Source organism: Colletotrichum acutatum (genome assembly GCF_030867785.1).
Source record: "Colletotrichum acutatum strain CBS 112980 chromosome Unknown BDZ83scaffold_84, whole genome shotgun sequence".
Taxonomy (NCBI): domain Eukaryota; kingdom Fungi; phylum Ascomycota; class Sordariomycetes; order Glomerellales; family Glomerellaceae; genus Colletotrichum; species Colletotrichum acutatum.
The window spans coordinates 1-26286 of record NW_026849078.1 but is presented as its reverse complement, the minus strand read 5'-3'; the positions used below and the strand labels follow the sequence as shown (position 1 = coordinate 26286).

Here is a 26286-nt window from a genome sequence, read left to right as displayed (position 1 = left end):
GTCTAGATGCAAGTGAGATGTAGATGCAATGGTTGTCCGGTATACAACTTCACGATGAAGATGATCTTCAAGCATACGCATGCGAAGCAGAGTTCAATGTCGAGGCTCCTCTACAGGCTTGGCTCCATGCCTACAGCCTCAGGAAGCTGCGCAGTCCAGAGTTGGAGAAGAAATCTGGAACCTAGTGCGTCTATTCCTCGGACTCGAGCCCGGGAGCAATCTCGTCTTGAACTTGCCCACGTCCCGCCCACGGTCCGAGAGCACGTTGGTGGGAAAATTGGATGATTGAGATCAGCCTAATGCGGACCTGACACACGGAGAAAGTCGCGGTCAAAGGGCGACTGACGGGTTGGACAGATCACGGACCGTGCCTTCCGGTATCCGCGAGGCGGCTGCGTGCTTGAGATTTGGGGATCTGTATATCTGAGCGATGGATTTTGACTTGCTGGTGTAGTTGACCACCGCTGTGGTTGACATTAGTCTAGTGATCTGACGATGGGGTTGGAAGGGCGCGATGATGATGTTGATGATTCTGATGACAATGATGAAGAGCAGAATCAGTATCTAGGCAAAGGCGGGATGGTGTTCATCTCAACGATACTCGTAGTTAGTGGCGAGGGGAGCACAAAGACGCGTGGGAGTGTTCAGCTGCCATATGCACAGAAAAGTAAATTGGTTCAGACAAGAAGAGTGGCTTGATAGATGGTTCATCAGATTGAGGCTCTGGACCGCTCTTTCAGCTTCCAGTTTGGTCTACAAGCCAACATCATCAAGATGGTGAAGAGAAGGTAGGCAGGTCTGTGGATGGTAAAGTGGCTGAGCTCAAATATTGTGTGTAGCTGTCTCGCGAACAACGAGGTCAACAAGAGCCATCGGCCAACTATCCACAGCTTCCCATACGCATGCGACAAGCATCGTGGAAATAGTCACATGTATAAAAGAACGAGAAAAAAAAATCAGTTTCAGCTGTGTTATCCGCAAATTGTCTCGGGCAGTTGTCTCGGGCCCTATTCGAGCGAGAGGCATGGGTTTCCAAGATTTCCTAAGATCCTGCCAGAGGTCAAGATGAGGATGAAAGCTGAATAGGGCCGAAGAGCAGGGATTGTTCCAGAACGAAAGTCGAGTATCACGAACCGACCTTCCATTTCTGTCCTTCCCCGGACCCCATCCCCCCTCAGCATCGACGGCCCCAGACATCAGGTTTGAGTATGATTGGGGGCTGAAGGGCAAGTACGCAATAGAAGCAGAGGAAAACACAAATATATTGGACATTGGACATACAACAAGAGCCGCCGTGATGGTGCCGGATGCGACGTTGCTCGGTCGGGCCGGATGGGCAGCAGAGGGCCTGAGCCTTGTGGTGACTGGTGAGGAAGTTCATTTACATGCGTTCGTCTCATGTTGCCTAGTCTTGTCTTCATCTCACGATGCCTGCCGCCGGAGTGTAGATGCCGCCGCAGCGTCAGGCAGGGAGGTATTTTTGTTCGACCCCCGGATCGAACAGTGGCCCCGGGAGCGCTTCGGTCTCATTCTGTGGATGAAATCTCCTGGTCTCCGCGCATACGCCAAGTAAAGATTTCCCCGGATTGCCTCTCCAGATTTATCTCCTCCAATACCACAAGGCCTCCAGCGCCTCAAGAAATCACCGCTCTGCAGAGTGAAATGACGCCGTAGAGGAGCTGGCCTAGACCACGAGGCTTTGACGCTGATGGGGAAATTAGACTTGTTCGAGTGTCCCGTGGGGACGATCTGCACTACCGACTGACGCGGAGGATCTGCGAGGAAGAAAAAGGGTCACGACACGCTAGGATGAGGTGGATGATGGCGCAAAACTACCATGAGGACATGGGGTGGATGGGATTCGAGGGGGGAAAACGTTGGGGTTCACCCCAGGTCTCACGACTCCACGATTCGATTCGCGAGAAGCCAACCATACGTTACAATAATCAGTCAGTAAGTATGTAGAACACTCACAAGGTGTGCCTGGGCCATGTGGACTGGAGGGAACATGGGCAGCGCCACCTGACCGCGAGAACGAGCAGTAGGTGCTCCTCAGAAAGGAGGCTAGAGGCGGCAGCCGTAGATCTTATTTTGGGATGTACCCGGTTTAGAGACGATATTGAGTATTGAGCTACGCTCTAAATGAACCCAAAGCCAAGCCAGGCGGAGGCAGGCTTTCAGCCAAAGGGATTGTCGCGAACCCGGTTATGTCTCCTTTGGGGGGGAGAAGGGAGAAGTTTCTGAAGTTTCTGGGCCCAGAACCGTCCCTTTAGCCTTCACGCATAAAGGTTAATTTCCGTCAGAAATACTGGGGACGAGATGTGGTGTAGCGGCAAGCGGCACATGGTGGTCCTGGTTTGTGCTAACGCTGTCTCTACACTCTAGTGACATGCAGCTAAAAGTCTAAAAGGGGGCGCCGACAAGAGTCGCCAAGTCGCTTGTATTTTGGTACTCTTGAGTTGCAGGTGTCCTATGAGTTTCCAGTTTGTGCTATGCTCGCCGTTTTTTCCATGGGGGAAATTTGGGAGATCAAGGCGCAGGGCGTAACAGCTTGGCGGCGGACATGTCAAGCGGCCAGGAATAGGATCATCGATGCGCAGATAGAGTGCGCGCGGGACGATCAAGCGTTGACGGGTGGGTTGGGAGGCCCGTGGAGAGGACATGACTCTGGTCAATTGGGTAGAATAGAGAGGTTGAGTATCAATAGTACCAACGTTCTTCATATACACACAGTATTATTAGGTAAAGTACTCAAGGAAGGCTTCAGAGGTTTGCGCGCACATGAACAGCCAGGGAAGAGTGAATCACAAAGCGATGCTGGTGTACGGCGAGCAGTAAAGGTAATTTGGACGTTTCAAAACGGCTGCGCTGGCAAAGATGGGATGTTGTGAAGCTGTGCTTGTTTGGGACCAATGTCGACTCCTGCATCAACAGATACTTCAAAGTTCAGGAACAGAGTGACTAAGATTGCGGACCTACATCGTACGGATATGTCTCAGCAAAGCCTAATAGAAAGTTTATCTACGATCCGCACTTCCAGAAACCAAGCCCGCGAACTCAGACTGGGTCCGCAAGGTCATGACAGTTCAACAAGAGTAAGCATATCGAGTGCCTGATGCAAGTGATGTGTTCTCGAGGCTTCAACGTTGCATTCGGCATGGGTGTACTCAGGTACGGCGATCCAGCGGTTGCATGTGGTCCAGTTACTGATGTCCAGCTAGGGTCGCTTCCTGCACGAGCTATTGTCTGCAGCTGATGTCTGGTCATCGACGGTCCTCGTAGAACTCGTAGTCGTAGTCGGACTTGGTAGCAATGCGGCAGAGGTACTTCTCCCGGGCCTGTCCTTGCGAGTTGACAGCGGACATGACTCCTGCAAGGGGCATGTAAACCGCGGGCATCGTCAGACGGATCCTGGGAGCATTTCGGGCTCGATGGATGGGATATCCCCTCCGACTGGCGTGCCGAGCGCCGACTCTGCGTGTGAAGTGGTACTATAACCCATCAATAGATGGGCTTTTCCATCAGCATCCTTTTTGGGCGAGACGGGTCTCACAAGGCTCGAAGCGATGGTTTTTCCCCACAAACCATTAACCTTCTCAAAGTGAAAGTGACGCGCCGGACGGAGCAGGTTACTGTTTTCTCAACTTCTTCTCATGTGACAGCGCTTGGCTCTGGAGAAGGGCCGAGAGCATCGAGCCTTGCGGGGTGGTAGTGCAGTAGCTTCCAATATTGAGCAGAAAAATAGGCAAGTCTCTGGCGAAAGAGATGATTCCTGGAGGGAGACAGTAGACCCGGGTGACTGTCTCTCATCACAAGGTTACAATGAGCAGCATCACGGGTGAAAAACTTTGAAGGGGGGCCGATGGTAGCCCAAGCTTACAGAACGCCATGTATGTGGCTTGGCTTCAGTTGACAGGTCGTACAGAGTCAATGCCCAGGACCAGCCACTTCGAGGAACCTGACTATTTCATGGGAGACCTCTTTGTGAGCGCTTCGATGCCGTCATAGAAGAGTTCCAGACAGACGCGCCGGTCCAAGGTTTTGAGTCTAGCTACCGTAGTTGAAATGACAATGTAGGACATGAGAGGGAAATGGTCATGGCCCAGAGTCAAGACCTTAGACAGAGTCACAAGCGCCTCGCCCATCTGGACCCTCCCCGTCCTCATCATCTCCCGCAGGAACAACTGCCACCCAACCAACGGCCACCAACGCACAACCATAGCCAGTGCCGCTGCGGGATCGGGTCGCAACGCGCCCAGCTCTGTGACGCGAACCCCATCAAACCATTTCTCTTTGAGCCCTTGCTGTGCTCGCTGAAGGCGTCTACCGCTGGTGGAGGGTGGACGGGCTTGAAACGGCGCTATGCCCGATCCTGAGCTACCCCGGCCTCTCCACGTCGGCTGTCGAGAACTTCTTTTGGTGACGATGCTGCTCTTCTGCTGCCTTTTGAGCATGCCCTTGTCCCTGTTGTGTGTGCTCTTGGAGGAGAAATGATCCTTGCTGCTGCTCATCCGTGGAGGGGCGGCTTTGGTGGGGAAGAGAACACAAAGTGGCCAAGCCAGGGGCACAAGAGGCGAAAAAAAGGGAACGGGGGACCTCGAAATAGGGAGAACAGCCGCCGGCGTCTTGTTTTGTTCCCCCTCCCCGATATTGGTACGGGATATTACACAGCAGTATTTTACCCCTTTGTGCACGAGACATGGGAACAAGACGGGAGAGTAAACTCCAAGAGCCATACAGAATGCATGCAGTACTCGGAGACCAAAGACCTCTCTGCAACTAGAGGACAAGTTATTCCGTCTTGTCTTTGACCTTTGCTTCTTCTCATCTTTGACTGTTCAACCAGCTGCCCGATTCGGAGTGGAGTTGACTCCCTCTCTCTGACAGACTGGACTGAGTTGTTGTTCTGTTTCCTCCAGCCACAGCATGGCTCGTAGATGAGCCGTCGACGACATGTTCTACAGTTTCCTTGGGGGCGGGCTGGCTGATCCTCCGCCTTCGCTTACTTACTCTCTCCCTGCACGTGGAGCCTCCTTTCTTTGCATGGGCTGCCCAAGTGGTCAGGTTCCTGCGTCCCATCATCAAGGCGAGGCCTCAAGGACCGACAGATCTCGCCCGGAAGATCATTTTCATGCGGGACACGGAGGCGGTGCAGGGATCATGACAGTCCCTTGAGAAACCAAACCTTGGGCCGTTTACCTATTCCTGCATGCGATTCAATCAACCTCTCACCACCAGAACACCACCAACGGTGGATATACCCAGAACAAGGTCGACAGATCGCCAGGTTGAAGGGGGGCCTGGTGGTCCAACCCGGACTACTGGACTAGGGGCGGCTGTCGCATCGCATTGACTAACCCCCTGAACTGCTCCGGACAGGGCCTTTTCGTCCGAACTACTTGCGTGTGCTTCTCTCTTCTGCCGCTGCGTCTGTCTGTCGCTCTCATTCTCTCTCTCACACTCTCTCGCCTCGCCCCGCCTCGCGCGCACGTCGCTTGACTTACTCTGTCTGCTGCTGGCAACACTTCACAGCGTACCGACCCCCCCATCCTAGCTCTGTTTGAAGCTATATCCCCTCCCAACCAATAGCGCCCCCCTCTGGATCCTTGTTTCATCGCATTTTTGTGCTCTGCCAGGATTACCTATCCAGCGCGGCAAGTCGGCTGGACGAGGGGTGGTAGTAAAGAAAGAGGACTAAGGTTAGCTGTTGTACTTGTTGGCTAGGTTTTTTGTCGAGCTCGGGCGGGCCACGGACGTCCAATATCCCCCCCTTCTCACTCAATCATTCAGTTTCCCTTCCCCGGTCATACAACCCTACTGGCCCTGCTTGGCTGCCCAGAAGGCCGAGATCCAGTCGTTGAGTATCCGTACCTTTCTTTGACGGACGGCTCTTGGGGGTTGTGAGCCGGGATCCAGGGCCTTGCTTTGCCTCAGACTGAGAGGAGAGGTCCGACTGCCGCCGCCGCCACCACCATGGCGATAAATCGTCCGGCGAGGCAGGGGACTGCCCAAAAAGTAAGGTCAATATAAGACGATCATGTCGCCGTCAACCTCTTTTACGTTTGTATTCCCTCCCTTCCTCTGCTGTTGTCTCGACCTCACACCCTCGTCCTCCCATCGACGTTCCCTCTTTTCGTTGCGTGTATCCCAAAGCCAAGAGGTGGGATAATACACCACCCTCTGCTGTTTCGATTTGTTCCAAGTCACTCTTTGCACCAAAAAACCGAGCCTCGATCGGCCCTCACCCGCTGTTGTCACTTTTCAACCTTTTCTCTGGTGAGTGTTGTACGCCGTTTCTCTTCGATTCCGGTCCCGTGGCTTGTCTTTCTCTTCCCTACACCCTCCCGAACCACCGGCCTATTGTCTCGGCTCTTAATATCAGTTCCTCTTGGCTTCTTGGGTTGGTGGCAACGGTATCTTTCTCCAAGAGTACCGTGACGTGGGACCTGTCACCTGAGTCCGGGACAGTCTGGGTCGAGGGGGGGCTCGCCGAGTGAAAGAGACCTTGTCTCGTCTGAAGGGGGAACAATAGGACATGATCCAGGCTTGTGATGCACAGCAGTCCTTTTAGTCACTGACAACAAGGCTGTTCGTGGAGAGCGGGCCGGTGCGAGTCGATTGTCATCAGTTAGTCACTGACACTCACGCGCCCTCCATACTTAAGGGGTGGGTGGTTCGTGATGTCGATATTGAGGGTCATCGGCTTCTGAACCCTATCACACTTTTCACATTACCCCGGTTTGGTCAAAGAAAACAAATATTTCACTCTTTCCTTTCTTGAAACAACTTTCCTCGAGCAGTCTCGAGCTTCTTCCACATCACCTCGAAGTTGCGTTTTGTTTGGAATTTTCTTCCTCCCATCATCAACTCGTTCAACACCACTTACTTCAGTTGAGACCGAGAGCTAACCGCCAATCTTCTTCTCAGTCTTCACCTTCATTACAACCATCCAAACACAAGAGAACCTCGAACAGCTGGCTGTGCTTCCTCGCAATGGGTTTCTCTACGGTCTTTACGGCCGCCGTTCTGGCCTTGCGCCTGTTCTCGGCGGACGTTCTCGCCGCTCCCGCCCCTGCTCCGGTCCCCCAGGCCGCTACTCCTGACGCTGCTGCCGGCTTCTGGGTCGCCTCGATTGAGCGCCGTGGTGTTTCCGCCTTTGGTGACGCCAACTATAAGATCTTTCGCAATGTTAAGGACTTTGGCGCGAAGGGTGATGGCTCTACCGACGACACTGTCGCCATCCAGGCTGGTAAGTGATTCACTCTCTCCCTCCTGAAGGATAAGGAAATAATATGCTAACTTCATCGCAGCTATGGACGAGGGAAACCGCTGCGGCTTTGGCTGTGACTCTCAGACCACCACTCCCGCTCTCGTCTACTTCCCCGCCGGCACCTACGTTGTCTCCAAGCCGATTGTCATGAAGTACTATACCCACATGGTCGGAGATGCCACTCAGCTTCCCACCATCAAGGCCGCTGCTAGCTTCACCGGTATGGCCGTCATCGATGCCAACCCGTACGACGATCAGGGCAACAACGCCCATACCAACCAGAACAGTACGTGCTTGCTTGATGTCCCACATAATCTGAGATGACCAGCAGCTAATCTTTCCTAGACTTCTGGAAGCTTGTCCGCAACTTCAACATTGACCTGACTGGCATGCCGTTCACCTCCGGTGCTGGCATCCACTGGCAGGTTGCTCAGGCCACCAGTCTCCAGAACATCGTCTTCAACATGCGCACCGACGGTGGCGACGCCAACGTTCAGCAGGGTATCTTCATCGACAACGGCTCCGGAGGCTTCATGACCGACCTGACCTTCAACGGAGGCAAGTACGGCGCCTTCATGGGCTCGCAGCAGTTCACTACCCGCAACATGACGTTCAACAACTGCAAGACGGCCGTCTACATGAACTGGAACTGGCTCTGGACCTTCCAGGACCTCAAGATCAACAACTGCGGCGTCGGCATCGACATGTCCAACGGTGGTGCCAGCGCGCAGACTGTCGGCTCCGTTCTCCTGCTCGACAGCGTCATTAGCAACACTCCTGTCGGCGTTTTGACTGCCTACAACCCTTCGTCTTCGTCCACCAACGGCAGCTTGATCCTCGACAACGTCGACATGACTTCCAACGTCCCCGCCGCCGTCCAGATCGTCGACACCAAGGCCACCGTTCTCGCTGGTAACCAGAAGATTGGATCCTTCGTTCAGGGCAAGACCTACACTGGTACTGCCGGTCAGGGTAAGGCTGTTCAGGCTGCTCAGGATGCTATTGTCAAGCCCGCCGGTCTTCTCGCTTCCGACGGCAAGGTTGTCACCCGCAGCAAGCCCCAGTACGCCAACGTTCCCGCCAGCTCTTTCCTCAGCGCCAAGGCCAACGGCTGCAAGGGTGACGGCAAGAGTGACGATACCGCTGCCATCCAGGCTCTGTTCAACAAGGCCGGTCCCAACGATATTGTCTACTTTGACCACGGTGCCTACATCATCTCCGACACGATCGAGGTTCCCAAGGACATCAAGATCACTGGCGAGGTCTGGCCTCTTCTCATGGCTAACGGCGCCGCTTTCAAGGACCAGGCCAACCCCAAGGTCATGCTTCGCATCGGTAAGACTGGCGATGTCGGTACTTTTGAGATGAGCGATATCATCGTCCAGACCCAGGGCCCACAGGCTGGTGCCATCCTCATGGAGTACAACATTGCTGGCTCTACCCCTGGTGCCGCTGGCCTCTGGGATGTTCACTTCCGCATTGGAGGCAGTGCCGGAACCCAGCTCCAGTCCGACAAGTGCGCCAAGAACCCTAACGTCACCACGACCGCCAACCCTGAGTGCATCGGTGCCTACCTTCTCACTCACATGACGGCCGAGTCCTCTGGCTACTTTGAGAACACCTGGTGGTGGGTTGCCGACCACGAGCTCGATCTTCCCGACCGCAAGGCCCAGATCAACATCTACAACGGCCGTGGTGTTCTCTGCGAGGCTACCAAGGGCACCTGGTTCTGGGGTACCGCCTCCGAGCACAGCGTTCTTTACAACTACCAGTTCAACAACGCCTCCAACGTCTACATGGCTCACATCCAGACCGAGACGGCCTACTTCCAGGGTAACCCCGACGCCAAGACGCCCTTCACCGTCAACAACGCCATCCTCGACCCCAACTTTGAGACTTTCTGCACCGGTCAGAGCGACAAGTGCGCCCGTACCTGGGGTGTCCGCGCCATCAACTCCAAGGACATTCTCATCTACGGTGCCGGCCTGTACAGCTTCTTCAACAACTACGACCAGGTCTGTGTCGGTGAGAACAACTGCCAGGACCACATGGTCTCTCTCGAGAACTCGGAAGTCAAGTTCTTTGGTCTCAGCACCAAGGCGGCCATCAACATGGTTACGGTCAACGGCAAGGGCGCCGCGCTCGACACCGACAACCGCAACAACTTCTGCGCCACTGTGGCCATGTTCCAGGCTCCCCTTTAGGAGAGGGCCAACATCAAGTGGTACAGTGTCGAGGCGGTTGCTGGATCCCTTTAGAAGAGAGTTACTGTGCCCGGAGAGGCGCGCCGTTACCCGCATGAGGTTGTGGCCATTCCGTACGCTCCGAAATACACGGGTGCATATGTGCCGGGTGAAGCTTTCCCTATCCCCAAGGGAATTACTGACCACCACGTCCGCCACCATGTCCATCATCACGTCCACCAGCCTTTTGGCGAGCACGTTCACGAGTTGCGCTTCTAGGATGGTGACTGTGTTTACTTTCTTCCAGATGTAGTCGACCGCCCCAGTGGTGCGTCGCTACATGTTCTTATCACATCCCTTTTTTATGCTATGGGTTTGGGCAGGAGGCATACTTGCATCGAGGGAGTTCAAGGTTTCTAGAAAACGGGATTAGGCCGTGGATCGTGAGAACGCGAGGGTTTTTACGGCGGGATTGACATTCTTGTTTTGCCCCAAGGGCATTTTGATACCATTCAACGAAACAACGTTTAACCAAGTACCATCTCGTTGAAGCGATCTCTGTCTGTGACTGTGAATATTGTGGAATTCGATACTCGTATGAAACCAACTAACGATCACGGCGTCATGACCTAATCATTCTTCAGTATCGCGTCTTGCCTCCCTTCTTCCGTTGGTGTCTTTCGACTTCTCTCGCAATGTGTCCTCACCTTGTAATCCTCACCTTGACTATTCGGTGTAAGCCGGCGAGTGACCTTCACCGAGAAGAAAAGGCGATGATTCGCCGGTCGGCGTTTCCCCAATGGCCGACTGCCCGCGTTCAGCCCCCGTGACCCACTCAGGGTACGGTACGTACCGCTTCCTCAGGTACCGCGGTACCTCCAGCTCGCTTGATGTGGCAGTAACGTCATACTCTGTGCATCGATTTCTTCCAATTCCAAGCTCTGGCGCCATTCCTCCCGCTGATTTAAGAGACCATCGTCACTCACGATCCAGCTCGTTCCCAGCATCTTCTGCCCTTTATGCGATAACAACCACTCCAAACCTTTTCTCTCACACCCAAACCCATCACGATGGACACACCGCCAGCGGCAAACCTGCGGTCCAAGACCAGGCGGGCACTTGACGACCTCAACGGTGCAACCACGTCGCCGCCCTCGACACCCCTCAAGACCACGCGAAACAGCCCCTACCTTCCCACGCCAATCGAGACGATCGTACTGGCCGCTTTCCCCGTTATCCTCTTCTTCGGCACCGTCTTCTCGCTTCTCTCCCCCGACGTTCGCTCGTCGGAATACGACCCCGCAGCCCAGGCGCACGTACAAGACTCCGCGCCGTCGTACTTTGCGCGCAAATCGAACCTCTTCAATGTTATATTCGTCAAGCGAGGCTGGTTTTGGATCACGGCCGCATTTTTCGGCTTCATACTCACGCACCCCGCGACTGCACAAGCAACCGCGCGCGTGCAGGGTACGCTGCGTTGGGCGCTGATTACGACCTGGTGGTTCTTTGTCACACAATGGTTCTTTGGTCCAGCCCTCATTGACCGAGGCTTCCGCTGGACAGGTGGAAAGTGCGAGATCATCGAAGAAAAGGTCGAGATGGGCGAAGGTGATGCCAAAGAAGTCTTCACAGCGGTCGCATGTAAGGCATCTGGCGGACGCTGGCGCGGCGGTCACGATATCTCTGGACATGTCTTCCTCTTGGTTCTTGGTACCGGCTTCTTGCTGTCCGAGGTCGGATGGGTAGTCATGCGCTGGAGAGGCTCAAGGAGAGAAGAACGCAGCGTTGTCATGACGGATGGTGCTACCAAGACTGCAACCGTTGAGGCGCAGGGTTTGAAGGGAGAGCCTGTTCCTGGCGATGCTTTGGGCTTGGGAGGCAAGTTTGCCGCTGCCATTATCGCCTTGAGCTCCTGGATGCTCCTCATGACTGCCATCTATTTCCACACGTGGTTTGAAAAGGTACAGTGCCGACTATTGCACTTTTGCAGAACCTCGCTAACATACAATCCAGGTCACCGGTCTTGTTACTGCTCTGACTGCGCTGTATGGCGTCTATGTCCTCCCTCGGTTCATCCCTGCCATACGACAAGTCGTTGGTCTGCCTGGTATATAGGTCCGTGGGGAGAAGAAAACCAGGCCAAGACAGGCATTAGGCCCAATAATATAAAACAGACCATCTGATTCCACTCAAAAAGTTTTGTTGATGTTGTTCTCGATTCGCCGGGGTCATCGACATCCCACTGTTCGAGTGAATTGCAATGCTCTCAGAACTGGAGTGAATCACACAGGTTCAACCACCCAGTAATCTATTCCTAGATTGCCGATCTATTCGAGTGAACCTGTCTTTGTGGCTCCCACCTCCTCGGTGCAGGCCAAGAAGTTCGGTGAAGGAGGTGAGGAAGGTGAATGTGGGGGTCACGAGGTGGGGTTCCTGGGGTGCCCGTAGCTCCCCGTCCCATGCCCAAAGTGACCTCATCCTCCATCCTCCATCCTCTTTCTCTTCACTTTAGTTCCCACATTGCAGCAGCACCACACTCTTCCTCAGTCTCTCTGGCCCGTACCAGATAGACCAATGTCTCCAATCAAGGCCCCGGTAAATCTGCCGGAGCTTGTCAAAGCAGCATTCAATAAAGCTCGCTCCAACGGCGACCTGACCTACTATGCAACTCAGGTCACAGTGCTCAACGCCAACTCAACCCCGGTGAGTCTGTCTGCATTGCATCACATATCCCTCGCATGAACGCCAAATGGAACTCGATTAACTCTTCCGCGCAGTTTCAACTTCGCTTCTCCCCCGCCTTGGCAAACAAGCCGGTCGCGCAGAAGCCCAAGAAGACCGATGAGCCACGCAAGCCTTTTGATCCCTTCGAGAGTCCTGAGAAGGGCCCGCTGTTCATCGCCGAGATCCCATCGTCGTCGGGCCACAACTTGGTGCTGAACAAGTTCGCCATCGTTCCTGAGCACTTTATTCTAGCTACTAAAGAGTTCAAACAACAGACCGATCTCCTGGAGCGCGACGATCTGGCAGCAACGTACTCTTGCATAGAGGCTTACAGACAGTACGGCCAACAACACCAGGGACACGATGGCGAGCTCTATGCCTTCTTCAACAGCGGCTCGCACTCGGGTGCAAGTCAGCCTCATCGGCACATTCAGCTGCTTCCGGTGGCGCGGATGATGGACGGTTTACCCGACGGCGCGCGATGGAATGTGCTGGCGAAACAGCTTGGCCCGCAGCACATATCCGGGCTGCCGTTCTTGACCTTTGCGGAGACGATCCATCGAGACATGACCCCGGATGAACTTCACGGCATCTATCTATCACTTTTCAAGTCGGCGGTTGATGCAGTGGAGGCGCACATCGGCGCTGTGAACGACTCTGGGAATGGCAGCGCGCGCATCAGCTACAACCTTGCCATGACGAGCGACCGGCTGGCGGTACTGCCACGACTTGCCGAGGGCGCGGCCATCTTCAAGGACGGTACGGCCGTAGGAAACCTCGCTCTCAACGGCACTGTCTTGGCGGGAACGGCTTTGGTTAAAAATGAGGCCGAATGGGATGCGCTAAGGTCAGGAGGCGACGGTGACGGCATCCAATTACTGGAAGTTTTGTCAAAAATCGGCGTTCCCAAGGACGGCGGCGGAGGCCACCCTAAAAAGCTGTGAAGGCACCATACACATCATGCACGTCCATGGAGAAAAGGAGGAGGGGGCAAACACACATTGCAGATGCGATGCAAGCAAACATTGACCCAGCGGCAGGACTCTAACTAATGAAAAGCAAACATGATAAGTCAGCCGCATCCCACTCCATACCGAGATCTCCATACGAATACAATCACCGATGGTCTACCATCAATCGACATGTCACTTGTCAAAAATTACTATTCCGCTGTCCACATCACATCGATGCCCCAAGAATCAGAACCGATCGCATCGTCCCGTGCCTTCTCAGACTATACCCACACATTCAATGCAATCAACTCCGTCACGCCATCGCGCCGTATGCACCTATCTGGTGCCCCGAAGCAACCATAACCAGTTCGTCCCATTTCTTCCGGCAAGTGGCGTTGCCAAAGAGATAGGAGCCACCGTTCCTTTGAATGTATTCGGCGACTTGCTTCCAGGGGATCTTGGTGGAAGCGGGATCGCTACCCTTGGCAAACTTGCGGACGGCTCTCTGGAGCAGGTGGACCTACAAAGTATAAGTCAGCTGGATGCCAAGGAAAAGTAATCAGCATGGGGAAGCAGGGCAGGGCAATTACTCACGTCCTTATCGGTCCACTCAGGCTTACGAACCCGTGCCTCCTTGCTTTTGGTGAGAGTGCGATAACGTCCACGAAGAGTCGACTCAGCCTCGCTGAAGTTTCCCTTGACCCGGATTTCGCGGTACGTCAGGCCTTCTTGCTTGGCCTTGAGAAGGTATTCGTCCTTGGCCGACCGCTCTGCGAGGTCAAGTGTGGAAGCCTGTGCCGGACAGGGCTTGGGCTGCTTTGGCCGGAGCTCAGTCTTGTGCGTAGAGGGGACAGGCTTACGAGTTGGAGAAGCCCTGCGACGTGAGGAGGAGGAAGTGCTGTTATCGACTCGCGATGAGCGCGGCTTCTCGGGGAGCTCCTTTCTAGGCCTGGACATCAAGACCTGTTGGGCTGGTGGCTCGGCTTTGACCCCTCTGAAGCTGGCATGGCTGCTTATTGCCGCCTGTTGGCTCTCCATCTGTTGCTGGTGCTCGAGGAGCTGCTCCTGTGGAGTAGGAAAGAAGAGGATGGAGTTTGGCTCGGAGAATGGAGGCGGTGATTGGGGCGCTGCCTTGATGCCGTTGAAATCCTCAGGTACCATGGATGAAGAGGCAAAGGGCGAATTGGCATACTCAAACTGGTCTGAAGGACTGGTGATGATGACGCTGCCGTCTGTCGAGTTGAAGGAAGAGGAGTCGAGCAAGGTGGGAGGAGCACCAGCAGAAGAGAAGCTGCCAAAGCTAGTGCCTGGGTCCGATGCCGTGAAGACTGGAGAAGATGTAGATATGCCATGGCATAAAGTGTTGGAAGTCGACATTGGAATACCATCAATAGACGAAACGTCGTATTGATACGGCATCGGAGCGAACATTGACTGGACGTCAGTCGTGTCGGTCACCCCAAAGGGCTGCCATGTTTGACTTTGATCCATGACTTGTCGTCTACCATTCAAAGAACCGTCGAGCCGTTGAATTCTGGCAAAGAATATGCCATGATCAGGGTCAGCGTACGGGCTGCCAGCGGTGCCAGCTAGGTATCTGTTTCGAAGCTGCTGAGCCTGAGGCAAGAGTATGAAAGTCAGCAATGTTCTTGATCACATCTCACATGGTGATTATGATGATGTTGAAGAGTGCTAAGCAAACAGGAGAAGAGGTGAAAAGAAGAGAAAACTAAAAGCCAACGTACCTCAAAGCTGTCTTGGGTACCCTCTGGAATGACGGCCAAAGACCAATCCTCACTCGACATGGCGCCCGGTTGTTGAGTGGATCTGAAGCTGAAAGAATTCTTGTGGGTGTTGCGTGCGAACAGTTTCCTCTGGCGTCGAATGTTGGAGCGTTGCTGTGCCCTTACTTTCATCTCCTGCTCAAAGGCTAAGATGTCCGAGCCATGGAAGCCCCAAGGGGCAGCGACCTTAAACATCTTGAACGAAAGGGACTGCCCGTCAGACAGAGGCCGTCGGGGTTGGACGAGGAAGCGAAGCTGAAAGGGAGCCGAACGTCTCACCGCTCCTTCTGCTGAGGTTCTATCGTTGTGTCTTCTGTGTGGGTTTCCCACCTCGCATGCAACGATGTCGTCTTCCGGCTGTGCGTTGAAGGATGGATAAGGTTGTGGGTGGCTGGTTTCGGCGGTCAATGATGAATTTTAGAGCGGTTGATGCAAGATGGAAGCGTGGGATCCCGTTAGGTGTGTCCACGGATGCCTACAAAAACAGAATATGGCGTTCGCTTCGACGGGATAAGAGCGGTATGGGGGATAATCCACGGATACCAGCGGGAGCGGTGGCGAGATGAACCAGTTCTCTCTCGTGGCTGGCCGTCAAGAGAGGAGAATGTTTTGGCTCTTTGATGCCGATGGCCAATGAGCAGACGGTTTGAAGTGCTCAGTCACTCGTGGCAGATATCGGGAGGATAATTGGGAGGATGAGGCTCGAGCTCCGGAGACACGAAATAAGGACGATGGCTTGTGAAGCAATAAACATTAATGGTTACGAGGCGAGGTGTATTCGATGAAGGGAAACAGTCAATGTGACGAGTACTGATTGTTGGGGTAATAATGATGTAAGAAGAGTGATTGACTATTGACACAAGCTCACGCCATCGTCAGTTTGACGGGAGGAAGGCCTCTTCAAGTACGAAGTCGAATTTCGACTGTCCCTCCCGCATACACAGGGTTTGGTTTCATTCAAGATGCTACGGGATGTTGAATGTGCTCTCGACTACTGATTATCCCGTTCTCCCTCGAGTATCTCACCCAGAAGAGCCTCATACATGAGGTCTCCTTTACCTTTTGGGTATCGTGCGTATCCGAAGCCGCTTTATTTGTCTACGCCGGCTTCTGAGCCGTCCCCGTCAACACTGATGATCATACAGCCACGGGCATCCCATATAGGTATGGAACGTCAAGAACACCCTCCTTCATTCTACTAGGCCCCATTCAGATCTGTCAGAATTCGGCCTCCTTCGAAGTGTCCCCCACCAAACTGCAGGGTATCATCGTACTTCTCGGGCGGTGCCTACGGCCCGGGTACATCTTCGGCGTGTGGATGGCGGGATGTGTTATATTTCTGCGTGGGCTCAGGGATGAGGACAGCCCGTGTGCTCATCTGCAGACGGATGGCTTGGATTGCATCCAATAGGGCTCGATGGCGCATCACCATGTTGCGAAGTACCACTTTCATCGTCAACAATTTGGTACCGCCTTTGCTCCCGGGTAGCGACTTGCGCATCAACACTTGTACCCTGGCTGGTATCCATGTAGGATCGCCCCCGTGGAAAACGCCACGATCCCAGGTGCTTTCCCACGGCTGGGGGGTAGGTACCATTTCGGCGAGTGTTTACTTGGACAAGGGAGTCACAGGATTCTGGACCGAGAAGAAGGTCGCGGATTTACTGCCGTTCAGGGTGGCGTTTTGGCTGAAGGCGTTTGACTATTACAACGGCCTGTCGGCTGCGCATGCGGTTGGCAGACTGGCACCCTTGCTTCTCGATGCCGGCGTACTGATCCCGGCCCTTTGGGCCCTGGCTCGGGAGTCAACCGGGCTCATGTAGAGACAATCTTTGCTCGTACCTCCTCAACGAGTGAGCTTCGACAGATTGAGGTTCACGTTAAGGTCTGGAGCTGGATCTGGTTCAATCTGGGCTACGCAGAGAAGCACAACACGAGCATGGTCTTGGTGTGAGTCTTTCTACTAAGGTGTGTGGCTGTGAGGTCTGGGTGGTGCATACCGTGATCTAGATCATCGACTGTGGAGAGTGGAGATTGCGGCAGAGCACCTGGTATTCACCTGGTAACCTGGCTTGCCACGTCACGTCGGATGGTTTCCCTGCAAATTTCTTGCGTGCCGAAAGAAGAAGGAGGTGAGAAAGCGAGAAGAAGCACAGCCAACAACTGAAGCAACATTGCGACATGAGAGAAGGACGGCACAGCAGTATGTCCACGTGGGAGATAACGAAAGCAGCATCGCCAACTCGACTCTCCTCGGACTCAGAGACCTCGTGGATAGCGGCCCATGAACCTCCCTTTCCCGGCGACATGACAGGGCTGATATGGCAGTCAGCGGTTCCCTTCTCAGCATGCTGCATACCGGCAATATGGTATTGGTCCCGGACCACGTCTGGTCATCCAGCCATCCCCACTTAGCTTGGACCGAATCTGTCTACAAGGGAGCGTGCAGAAGGGGCTTGCAGGACTCAGAATGCGTGGGGCTTCAAGTGCTGAATAGATCTGTCGTTGAGTGGCGTCCATGCATGTCATCCTGATTTCATGCAGGCGTGTAGGTAAGCAAAACACCCTATATCGAAACGGCCGAAGCGTATGTTAAGACGGGAAAAGACCCCATCTCTAGATGAGGGGTAAGTGACAGCTCACTAAATCAGGATGAAAGTTCGACTTCTGGAATACAATCGAGATGACTCTCATTTTGCGGTTTGATATGTTGAGTCGGAAGCTAAACCAAAAAACATCAATGATGTTGACCTTGCGTAAGTATTGAGAAAACGGGATCCGTTGCCATTGCGACAGTGTTGCCGGATGGAAACTGGACAACAGTCTGTCTATGTCTACATGCAGAAGGAAACATCTTGGTTCTCACTGAAGATGTTCAAAAATGAATTGCAATTGAGGCCATCGGTGAGCAGACGGGGACCCCTCCTTCTGTCTTCATGGAGGTGTTCATGTACAGCTCACCGGTCGTGTGTCTACGCTCTGCAGAATACATGAGCTGTTAAGCATGCGGGTTCTTGAACTCGCATGTATTCTTGCATAGTCTACACAGTATACATACACATGCATGGCCAGCATCTCATGGAATGGAGAAAAAGAAGAAATGACGACTTGCATGCCTTACGGACGCACCGTTGGTCCCCTGTTCTCGCACGTTTCCTCAAACTTTGAATTTCTGCCCATCTTCAAACACTATCCTCTCTCATAGGCCGTCAAACCGGACTGTCTGCCCGGCTGTCAGTAGTGACATTCTGCAATACCTACATGCTTTGGTGACGTGCGCTGCAGTCTGCATACACTACGTGACTGACAAGGTTGACGATTGACATGGGTGTTGGACATGTTGCTACGGGACGTCCCAGCCCAGGCGCACTAATCTCAACTGAGAAAGACGATGAAAAAGGGGCACGCCCGGGGCCAAGATCTGCGTGACACTTGTTCGCACCATACTCGCAGGAACGGCTGGTCGTCTCAACCTGGTGAGAGATGGCCCGCCCAGAAAGAAACCTCCGCCGCATGGGTTTTGAGGCCTGTCATAAGTCGGAACCCGTGGGGGCGAGGTCGTACTCACGGGTTGACGCAGAAAATCCCAGGATTCATGTCTCAAAATTCCAATGACCCAGGGAATGTTTACAGATATGCCTGTGAGAAAGATTAGACACTGATGGTTGGCGGGAAGCTGCCGTTCCAGTGAGCTGGGCGGAAGACGCAATCCTCCCATAGTAGAATTTACTAATTAATGTGCAGAAGATCTCGTCAACCCAGATGGTTTCGATCCAAATCGAGATGAGATTAGATCACTGCAGTATCCGACGCAGATGGGGAAAACCGACTGGAACTGTGGACTCTTCGGGATCATGCAGAGGGGGGAAAAGGGCCGCCTCTGCCGGTGTCGGGTGACTTGAGCCTGTCTCCCCTAGCGAGATACGCCTACCGAGCTAGATCAACTCTCACGGCAAGGAAAACCAAACAGGATATTGTCAATTAGGCATTGGTTGTAGTTAACAGAAAAGCAAAACTTCGAATCAGTAGCAGTGGATCATCGTTCTACGTCCAACGTCCGACGGCGCAAACGTCTGGACGGAGCCGCTTCCTGTTTTCCCACGTTCCTTTTCTTTTGGTCATTTTCGAAGGTCCGAAAAAAAAAGACTATTTGGTGGTGATTTTGGTCAATTGATGGCGTTGCATCACTAGCTTGAACTTTCCACGCCTCGCGGTGTTGATGAAATCTGATCATGGCAAGATCTAGATTCAATGGCGTCTACTTTTGTGACTCGCTCTCTTTAGAAAGTATGACTACTTGGAACGACTCGGCTTAGAAACGATCTCGCAGGATACTTGGATTCGGTGGGAAATGAGTTTTCCGCCGTGGCCTGTGGTGACAGATACCCCTATTCAGTCCGGTCGAGGCCCGTTTGGTTGGTACGCGATGGAGGCTGCAAACACCGCCCTGACGAGCCGTCGATTTACAGTGAAAATCTTTCTGTCACAAAGCAGATGACAGACGTTTGGACGCTTCGAGACTCACCATCTCCTCTTCTATGATTTCACACACATACATGGAAAGTCACTCGAAGGAAAGTTGTGTACTGTGGACTGAACATTCAGAGTTGCTATTTACACCGCAATTTCAGGTCATAATTATCTACAAAGAAAAAAGTCAATTGAAGCCTTCTCATGCTCTGCACTGTACATGTATACTTTGGTTTTCTCATACCATCGCAGGGACATTGATCTCCTTGATAGTCCAAACCTTTCCATTCTGGCTGCTCGAGAGACCGGAATATGTGGCCTTCTGAGCGGTGGCAACTGTCTTCCCAAAACCAGTGTCGGGGCCTGCAAGAGTGATGACAGTATCTATATACTTTTGTGAAGCAATAGTAGGACTGCAGTCGGCGTTGCACTCAGTCCCAGTCCCGTAGCCTCTCATAAAGGGGCCAGACTTGTGCTCAAACGAGCTGAGTTTTGCACCGGTGTCGGCATCGGTGACGGTCTGGCGCCAGGTATCGTTATCCGAGAGGAGTTCATATTCGATCTTGACTTTCTGGGTGCCCGATACGGCAGAAGCATCGCCGCTGAGTTGCCCAAAGGAACCGAAAAGTGAGGCCCGGACGCACCACTGTCCCTTTTTGGCGCCACACCAAGAGTTGTCCGGCCAAGATTCGAGGGTAGTTTGGACGAGATCGCCGGTGCCATTCGACATACCTGGCCACAGGGCCAGCACTCCGTTTTGTGTGGGAGGTGCGGTGCCAGGGATAATTGTTGTCACGGCCTTGATGATGGTTGAGGTTGTTGGGCCAAGGGATATGGAGCCACCCCAAGTATCTACTGCGACCAAAGCGCCAACGATTGCCGCGATTATCGCTGCCTTGAAAGTTCCAGAGATCATCTTGGGTATCTTAGGTTTGAACTTCGATGACAACCGAGAGTTATGGGCTTGATCGATCGAGATGTCACTTTTACCAATTCTCAGAAAACATTGCAGATATTTATGTATTTCCGCAAACTTGAGCGAACGAGCCACACCACATCGTCACACTTTGTCGTATTCCAGTTATATAATTCCATTGTGAATCCGGTAGTATTCGCCTGCCCTGTGAAGTGCTCTGTGTCGTGGGTTCATGGAGAACACAATTCTCCACGACGGAGATATGTGCTCGTTGCAGTTCGAGGTTGGATTCGACTTACTTAACTCTTTCGCGTCCACCAATGAGAATATTCCCATTATCCAGGTTAACCCTACCAAAGGTCCTTGCCAGTGTCACAACTGGCCGCATTTCTACCAAAGCTTGCCGACTTGATCTTAGTGCCATCTGAAGTTGATTAGGCCATTTCCCTTTTGGAGAAGCCCCTGCCTTTTTGGACTAAAGACCAATCGTCCCAGTGTAAGCGGAACCAATCGTCCATAAGCAAGTCAGTGCATGGGTATATCGCTCGTGGGATCACGAGGCTTCTACTCGGGGAAAGACTAAACAAGCAACTCAAGTGCCGGCTTAGCCGCCTCTTCATCCGCACAAAGACTCGTAGTAACACTAGGCCATGAAAAGTTGAGTGAAACCACAAAACATGGCGGGGGGAGCTGATGACCATTGCATTGTTCTGCTTGTGTCAAGCCTCGGAAAATGTAAATTAGGTGATCCTAGTCAGGAGAGACGACGCCTCGGTTTCAAATTCGGCGATTTCGGTCTCCTTCTCCGTGGGAGGTTCATGGGTTCTGCTAGGTCTTGATGTGAGTCAATGCATGCCTAGCTGTCGCCAGACCGCAGAATACACTGGTGGCGCTTGCATGTCTCGGCAACTTGAGTGGATTGTGATTTAAACAAACTATATCCGAGTCTGATGCGAAGAACCACTGATGCCGCTGTTAGGTAGGTGTAACTGCAAGTGCTTACCCAGCATTAGAACTAGAGGCTACGCATGGGTTCTCTGGACACATTCTCGGTCACTTTAAGAGCCGTCGTCAGAACTGGCAAAAGATTATTGAAGTCCACCTGTAAAACTGCTACGGTAGTTCGGGCTTGCTGGAAGCGAGGAAGTGCCAGATTATGTCACGTAAGATCTAGGCCACGGAGCAGTATGCACCTTACTAAAGACTCTTTGCCACGTACTTCGCCAGGTCTGGAGAGTCCCGGCATGATGTTCAACGAAATATTCGTAACCATCGCAGATGAGTGCCAGGAGTAGCATCGAGAGCCCGCAACTACCGACTTCTCTTCCTTGAAGCTTCCTCATTTGCAGAGTTGCTCGTGAAGGCACTAATGGGGTCAATTAGTGGCCGAACGTTAGGAGCCAGAGTCGTCCGAATGGAAGATCTTGAGACATGTCTGAATCAGTGCCGCTCATGTTGACGTTTAACCTCTCAAATTGGACGCGCGACTTCGCATTCCTGTCTGTAGCATGTTCCATGACACGCGGCATATTCAACAGCTCTCATGAGACCGATACACATATACAGTCAGGATAGGCTGACCAAAGAGTCAGCATTTTTCCTCGACGAACCAACCTGAAAAGACGTACAATCAAGCATAACATTATTTCCAAATCCCTATGTCGTTGTCCATCTCACGATCGGCCATGGCATCACGCTAGAGTACCTAAATGCATGCACGAACGTCTGCGCTTGCTATGTAACTTCCTTGCACGTGAGCGATAGTACACAGAGACTAGGCGCCGTTACCAATACCACGCTGGTTGTCTTGGTTCCGAACAATCATTATAACCGGAAAGTACTCCGTAGAACCTAGGGCGCCATCGCGTGGGGCCCCAGAATAATGCGACCCAACCAAACCTTTGGAACGGTCCGTCATGATTATCAATCTGGGGTCGTAAGGCTGTCCTTGTTGCCTATTGCTATGTCTCCTTTGATCATCCTACTCTGGATTTCCCCGTTCTCTGTCCGATTCCTTCGGGGTTTGCGCGGAAGGGAGAGCAGAATCTCTAACTGGCTGTTCGTACAAGTTGGTGTGACGGCGCCAAAAGGCTATGTTTTTAGGGTTTAGAAGAAGGTTTAGATTTGTTTACTGAAACAGAAACGTTAAAAAAGGCCCGCGGCGCGAATCGGCCAGCGAAAACCCAGCAAGCGGGCATCGAAACGTTCTGCAAAGTGTAAATCTTCTTGAAAGTCCGACAAGTCATGTTCCTTTGGTTCCTGTTGGCTGCAATTTCCACAGATTGCGAGTGACAAGGTTCCAGACAACCCAGCTCCCACAACCGGGGAATGAAGCTGTCTTGCCCCCGAATGATCAGCCCCAGCATTACACGGAGCATGTAGATGGTGCAGTTCTTTCGAGTTATGTGCCGCACTCCCACATTTCTTTTGATTATGGTGCCGAAGTCCCGACTTGCGAGCGCCGATAGCAAAGAAATCCTAAGATAAGCTACCGTCGCAAAAGCGAAAGCGGCATAGTTCAGACATTGGTGACGACTTAATGGGAAACGGTGATCTTGGCATCCTGTCAACGGCATACCCGATCGAAGCCACGCCCACCTGCTGGTCCTGGTTCGTCGCATCGCGATGAATTCTACATGGCCTAGGTGGGCGTTTAGATAAGTTGGCGGTGGAACCTCTGTAATACTTGACGTTCCATTGCATCTCCAAAGTCCCAAATACACTGGGGTCCAAGATAAAAAATTGTTCAGCTAGACGTCCACCCTCGCCAACCAATATCGACCATCACCATTTCTCGTCAATCGGCCCCCATCTCAGTCGTCAGCAAATTCAATAGTACAGCTCCTTGCTGACATACTCCACACGTCCACTCCGCAATGCACCGGGTACGATGACCCTTGTGAGCCACTCCCAGCAGCAGCAATTGCCACTATCCGGACCGCTTTCTCCATATTCCTACCCACAGGCCGAACCAACATCCAGGCATGCGGTTCCTAGGGGATGTTATCCAGGTCTGCAGCCGCTTGGCGTTCACCTGCATCAACCGAGCTGTTCTGTGAGTGCGGAGCTGCCCCCGTACCCTGCTGCCGTGGTATGATCCCTCGATCCATGTAGTTCGCAGGGACTAATCCGTTCCAGCCAGTATCTCATGAATTTTCAACAACACTGCTTACAGTTGTACCGTCGACAATCGATGGTACAGCTCCTTCCTGGGGCTCGATTCCTATTCATGACGAACCGGCTCAAGGTGATTGGTCTTTTCTGCTCCAACATCCACACAAAGACCGATTGGGACTCTTTCCCGTGATGGCGCATAGTTCTCGGTGCAGCCAACAGAGTTTGGGCAGAACCCAGACCTGCCTATTTAGCCTGACGAAATCAAATCAGGAAATGCCTCATACTATTCCTCGCTGCCTGCAGAGTGTACACGATAGTGGAAACGGTAATGCCGTGCCCCCATTCTGGAGAGGAGATACGACGTTGTGACTGATACAAAAAGCAGCTGTATCGCCGACCGTTGAGAAGTTGCTTTCCAAACGATCAATCTCAAAGTCAGAAACAACTCCAGAAATTGTCTTCACCATGACGTGGTTCGCTGCAATCACGGTGTCCGGTTCCCTAGACGATCTTATCGTCAAGGCAGTTTATCTAGGGTTCTTCTATCTCGTCATTAAGTACACGTACCGGATGTTCTTGTCTCCTATTGCCAGTTTTCCCGGGCCGAGGATTGCTGGTATTACCAAACTCTACGAAGCTTATCACGTTCTGCTGAAGAACGATTGGCTGGAGAATCTTGTCTCACTTCACGAAGAATATGGTAAGTTGTGCGCCCGTTGCACGCTCTGTGACCTGAAAACTAAATTGAGACCCTCATTACAGGACCGGTTGTTAGGATTGGGCCCAACGAGCTGCACTTTGCCGATAACAAGTTCAACCTTGACCACCACCGGCGGCCCGACCTCTTCAAGTGCAACAACTATTACGGTCTTCTCAACAAACTTCTTGGCGGATTAGCCAGCCCTACGAAGCATGCGCAGAGGGCGGCAGTCATGCGGCCAATCTTCTCTGGCCAGACTTTAGCCGAATACTCCAAGACTTTGGATAAACACATAGAGTCACTTCACTCGCGCCTTGCAGACGCTGCTTCGGACAAAGGAGTTATCAACTTGACGCATTACCTATGGGCTTACACCAATGATGTCATGATCTCGTACCTCACGGAGGAAAACTATGGATTTCAGAAGGTCTACGATCTACAAGCTACCCACGATGCGACACGAGCCTTCAGCGCCATCGACCTCGCCACCGTGCTGAGGTGTATGCCACCGGTCAAGATCATGTTCGATTATGTTCCAGCTCTTCGATCCTTTTCACCTTTGGGGTGGCTTGATAACGTAAGCTCATTGCATCGACTATCTCCGGATACTGCATCAAATTTGCTAACCTCCTGTAGTTGATTAGCTCTCACGTCAGACCTATGGTTAAGTCTTGGGACGACGAGAATAGTCACCAAAGTGTGTTGGCTAGAGTCTTCAACGAGATAGGGAACGAGACACAGACTGTGCACGAGTCATCACAGGCTATTTTTATTGGAAATGAGTCTCTTCTCAGCAACTTGACCTTTGTCCTTCATCATCTTATTCAAAACCCGGAATGCATCAAGAAAATTCGAGCCGAACTGGATACTTTGGATATTGGCACATACGGGCATCGAATCTGGAGGGACCCAAAGACCGCTCAACTCAGGTATCTGGTAAGCGATTTATTGATGTTGACCTACACCAAATAGGACTTGGCGCTGACGCCCCCAGGATGCTGTATGTAGAGAGTCATCTCGCTTGAGCTCACCCAGTTGGCATCGACAGCCACGACAGAGTGACACTCCGGTGGAGTACCAAGGAGCTATAATACCCCCAATGGTAAGAGGATCTTAGCCACTTTCACTCTGACTGTATCTGACATGTTGTAGACGAGCATGAGCTTTACCTTACACTTGCTCGAGCGTGATGCCACCCTCTTCCCAGACCCAAATGCTTTCAAGCCTGAAAGATGGCTCGGTTTCAATCAAGAGTCAAAAACAACCAAGGGACATTCCGTTTCATTTGGTACTGGCACGAGGACATGCTTAGGGCAACAGTAGGTGTATTCCGACCGTCGCAAGATATGACTCCTACTAACACACATGCTTCACTAGTATTGCTCATAGGGTCCTACGCAAAACCGTCGCTTTTCTCATTTACAACTTTAACATTTCATTGTGGAACGAGAAGATGGATAGGGCAGACGGATTTCGGTACTTGAACACATACCCCAAGAAAGGTCACGAAGGCTACATGAAGGTACAGATGACTCCGCGCTTTGGTTCGACTGCATAGCGACTCGGCGACTGTTTCCTTCATTTGAGAAAGATTCCCCCAAGATTCCCCAGTCATCAAGGTTTATGTCACTTCTTTGTCACTCTCACCGGGTTATTCACCTCAGAATGCTTTAGAACGAGGTTGCAATGCGAAGCATGAGATATAGTATTGAATGATACCCAATAACAATGAGAACCGTTTTATCCAACGATGAAATTGCAGACACGCGTAGAAAGGCCGCCGTGCGAAAGGGGCCATGTGGCCCGAGGTGCGTGAGAGGATCGAGCCTAACCCGCGATTGTGTTAGGTGGCAGAGGCTGGTTCGCGGCCACGAAGGGCAAAGGCGGCCACTCGCCGGGGTCAAAGGTATCCTCAAACTTGTGAACCCCTGACTGCACCACAAGCCCATGACGTTGTTTGTCTGTCTCCGCCGCAAAAGACCTTGGTAACCTTGAAGGTAGAAAGACCACTGCGGAGCAGTTTGGCGGCACTTCGAGCCTCATGTTGAATTTCGTGCCTTCCAGCACCCATTCGCAAGCCACCTTTCCGTAAGGACCGTCAAAAGTGACAGTAGCGTTCGTCAGGTTCCCTCCTGGAACAGGTTCCACACGAACCACTCTCCAACCCGG

The 26286-nt window shown here is 52.6% G+C and overlaps 8 protein-coding genes across 8 annotated transcripts; 5 read left to right on the top strand and 3 right to left on the bottom strand.

Annotated features, from left to right (window-relative positions):
- Window positions 1-3837: 3837 nt before the first annotated feature.
- On the bottom strand, window positions 3838-4942 carry BDZ83DRAFT_436784 (uncharacterized protein). Its single transcript, XM_060503077.1, has one exon. The coding sequence runs from the start codon at window positions 4734-4736 to the stop codon at window positions 3963-3965; it is 774 nt and encodes a 257-aa protein (XP_060362171.1). The 5' UTR covers window positions 4737-4942; the 3' UTR covers window positions 3838-3962.
- Window positions 4943-6993: 2051 nt separating this feature from the next.
- Window positions 6994-9474, top strand: BDZ83DRAFT_754598 (glucan 1,3-beta-glucosidase; the record flags this gene model as incomplete). The annotated part of the gene is made up of 3 exons (XM_060514494.1): window positions 6994-7249; window positions 7311-7556; window positions 7616-9474. 3 exons carry the CDS (start codon window positions 6994-6996, stop codon window positions 9472-9474), a joined length of 2361 nt encoding a protein of 786 aa, XP_060362170.1.
- Window positions 9475-9673: 199 nt separating this feature from the next.
- BDZ83DRAFT_721591 (inositol phospholipid synthesis protein Scs3p) lies at window positions 9674-11568 on the top strand (the record flags this gene model as incomplete). Its single annotated transcript, XM_060512393.1, has 3 exons — window positions 9674-9687; window positions 10565-11414; window positions 11467-11568. The coding sequence occupies 3 exons, from the start codon at window positions 9674-9676 to the stop codon at window positions 11566-11568; spliced, it is 966 nt and encodes a 321-aa protein (XP_060362169.1).
- A 459-nt stretch (window positions 11569-12027) lies between these two features.
- On the top strand, window positions 12028-13121 carry BDZ83DRAFT_583696 (ATP adenylyltransferase; the record flags this gene model as incomplete). Its single annotated transcript, XM_060505688.1, has 2 exons — window positions 12028-12156; window positions 12231-13121. The coding sequence occupies 2 exons, from the start codon at window positions 12028-12030 to the stop codon at window positions 13119-13121; spliced, it is 1020 nt and encodes a 339-aa protein (XP_060362168.1).
- Window positions 13122-13443: 322 nt separating this feature from the next.
- BDZ83DRAFT_583691 (uncharacterized protein) lies at window positions 13444-15109 on the bottom strand (the record flags this gene model as incomplete). The annotated part of the gene is made up of 3 exons (XM_060505686.1): window positions 13444-13650; window positions 13725-14747; window positions 14876-15109. The coding sequence occupies 3 exons, from the start codon at window positions 15107-15109 to the stop codon at window positions 13444-13446; spliced, it is 1464 nt and encodes a 487-aa protein (XP_060362167.1).
- Window positions 15110-16344: 1235 nt separating this feature from the next.
- BDZ83DRAFT_654154 (uncharacterized protein) lies at window positions 16345-17538 on the top strand (the record flags this gene model as incomplete). Its single annotated transcript, XM_060510699.1, has 4 exons — window positions 16345-16500; window positions 16656-16864; window positions 16925-16976; window positions 17467-17538. 4 exons carry the CDS (start codon window positions 16345-16347, stop codon window positions 17536-17538), a joined length of 489 nt encoding a protein of 162 aa, XP_060362166.1.
- Window positions 17539-19622: 2084 nt separating this feature from the next.
- Window positions 19623-20300, bottom strand: BDZ83DRAFT_784424 (uncharacterized protein; the record flags this gene model as incomplete). Its single annotated transcript, XM_060515607.1, has 1 exon — window positions 19623-20300. The coding sequence occupies one exon, from the start codon at window positions 20298-20300 to the stop codon at window positions 19623-19625; it is 678 nt and encodes a 225-aa protein (XP_060362165.1).
- Window positions 20301-23856: 3556 nt separating this feature from the next.
- On the top strand, window positions 23857-25675 carry BDZ83DRAFT_784420 (cytochrome P450; the record flags this gene model as incomplete). Its single annotated transcript, XM_060515606.1, has 6 exons — window positions 23857-24117; window positions 24180-24694; window positions 24754-25053; window positions 25112-25219; window positions 25270-25436; window positions 25495-25675. Exons 1-6 carry the CDS (start codon window positions 23883-23885, stop codon window positions 25673-25675), a joined length of 1506 nt encoding a protein of 501 aa, XP_060362164.1. The 5' UTR covers window positions 23857-23882.
- Window positions 25676-26286: the final 611 nt, after the last annotated feature.

Coding starts and splice junctions, on each gene's coding strand:
- BDZ83DRAFT_436784 (XM_060503077.1), bottom strand. CDS start 4,736: ATGGCTCTTGGAGTTTACTCTCCCGTCTTGTTCCCATGTCTCGTGCAC.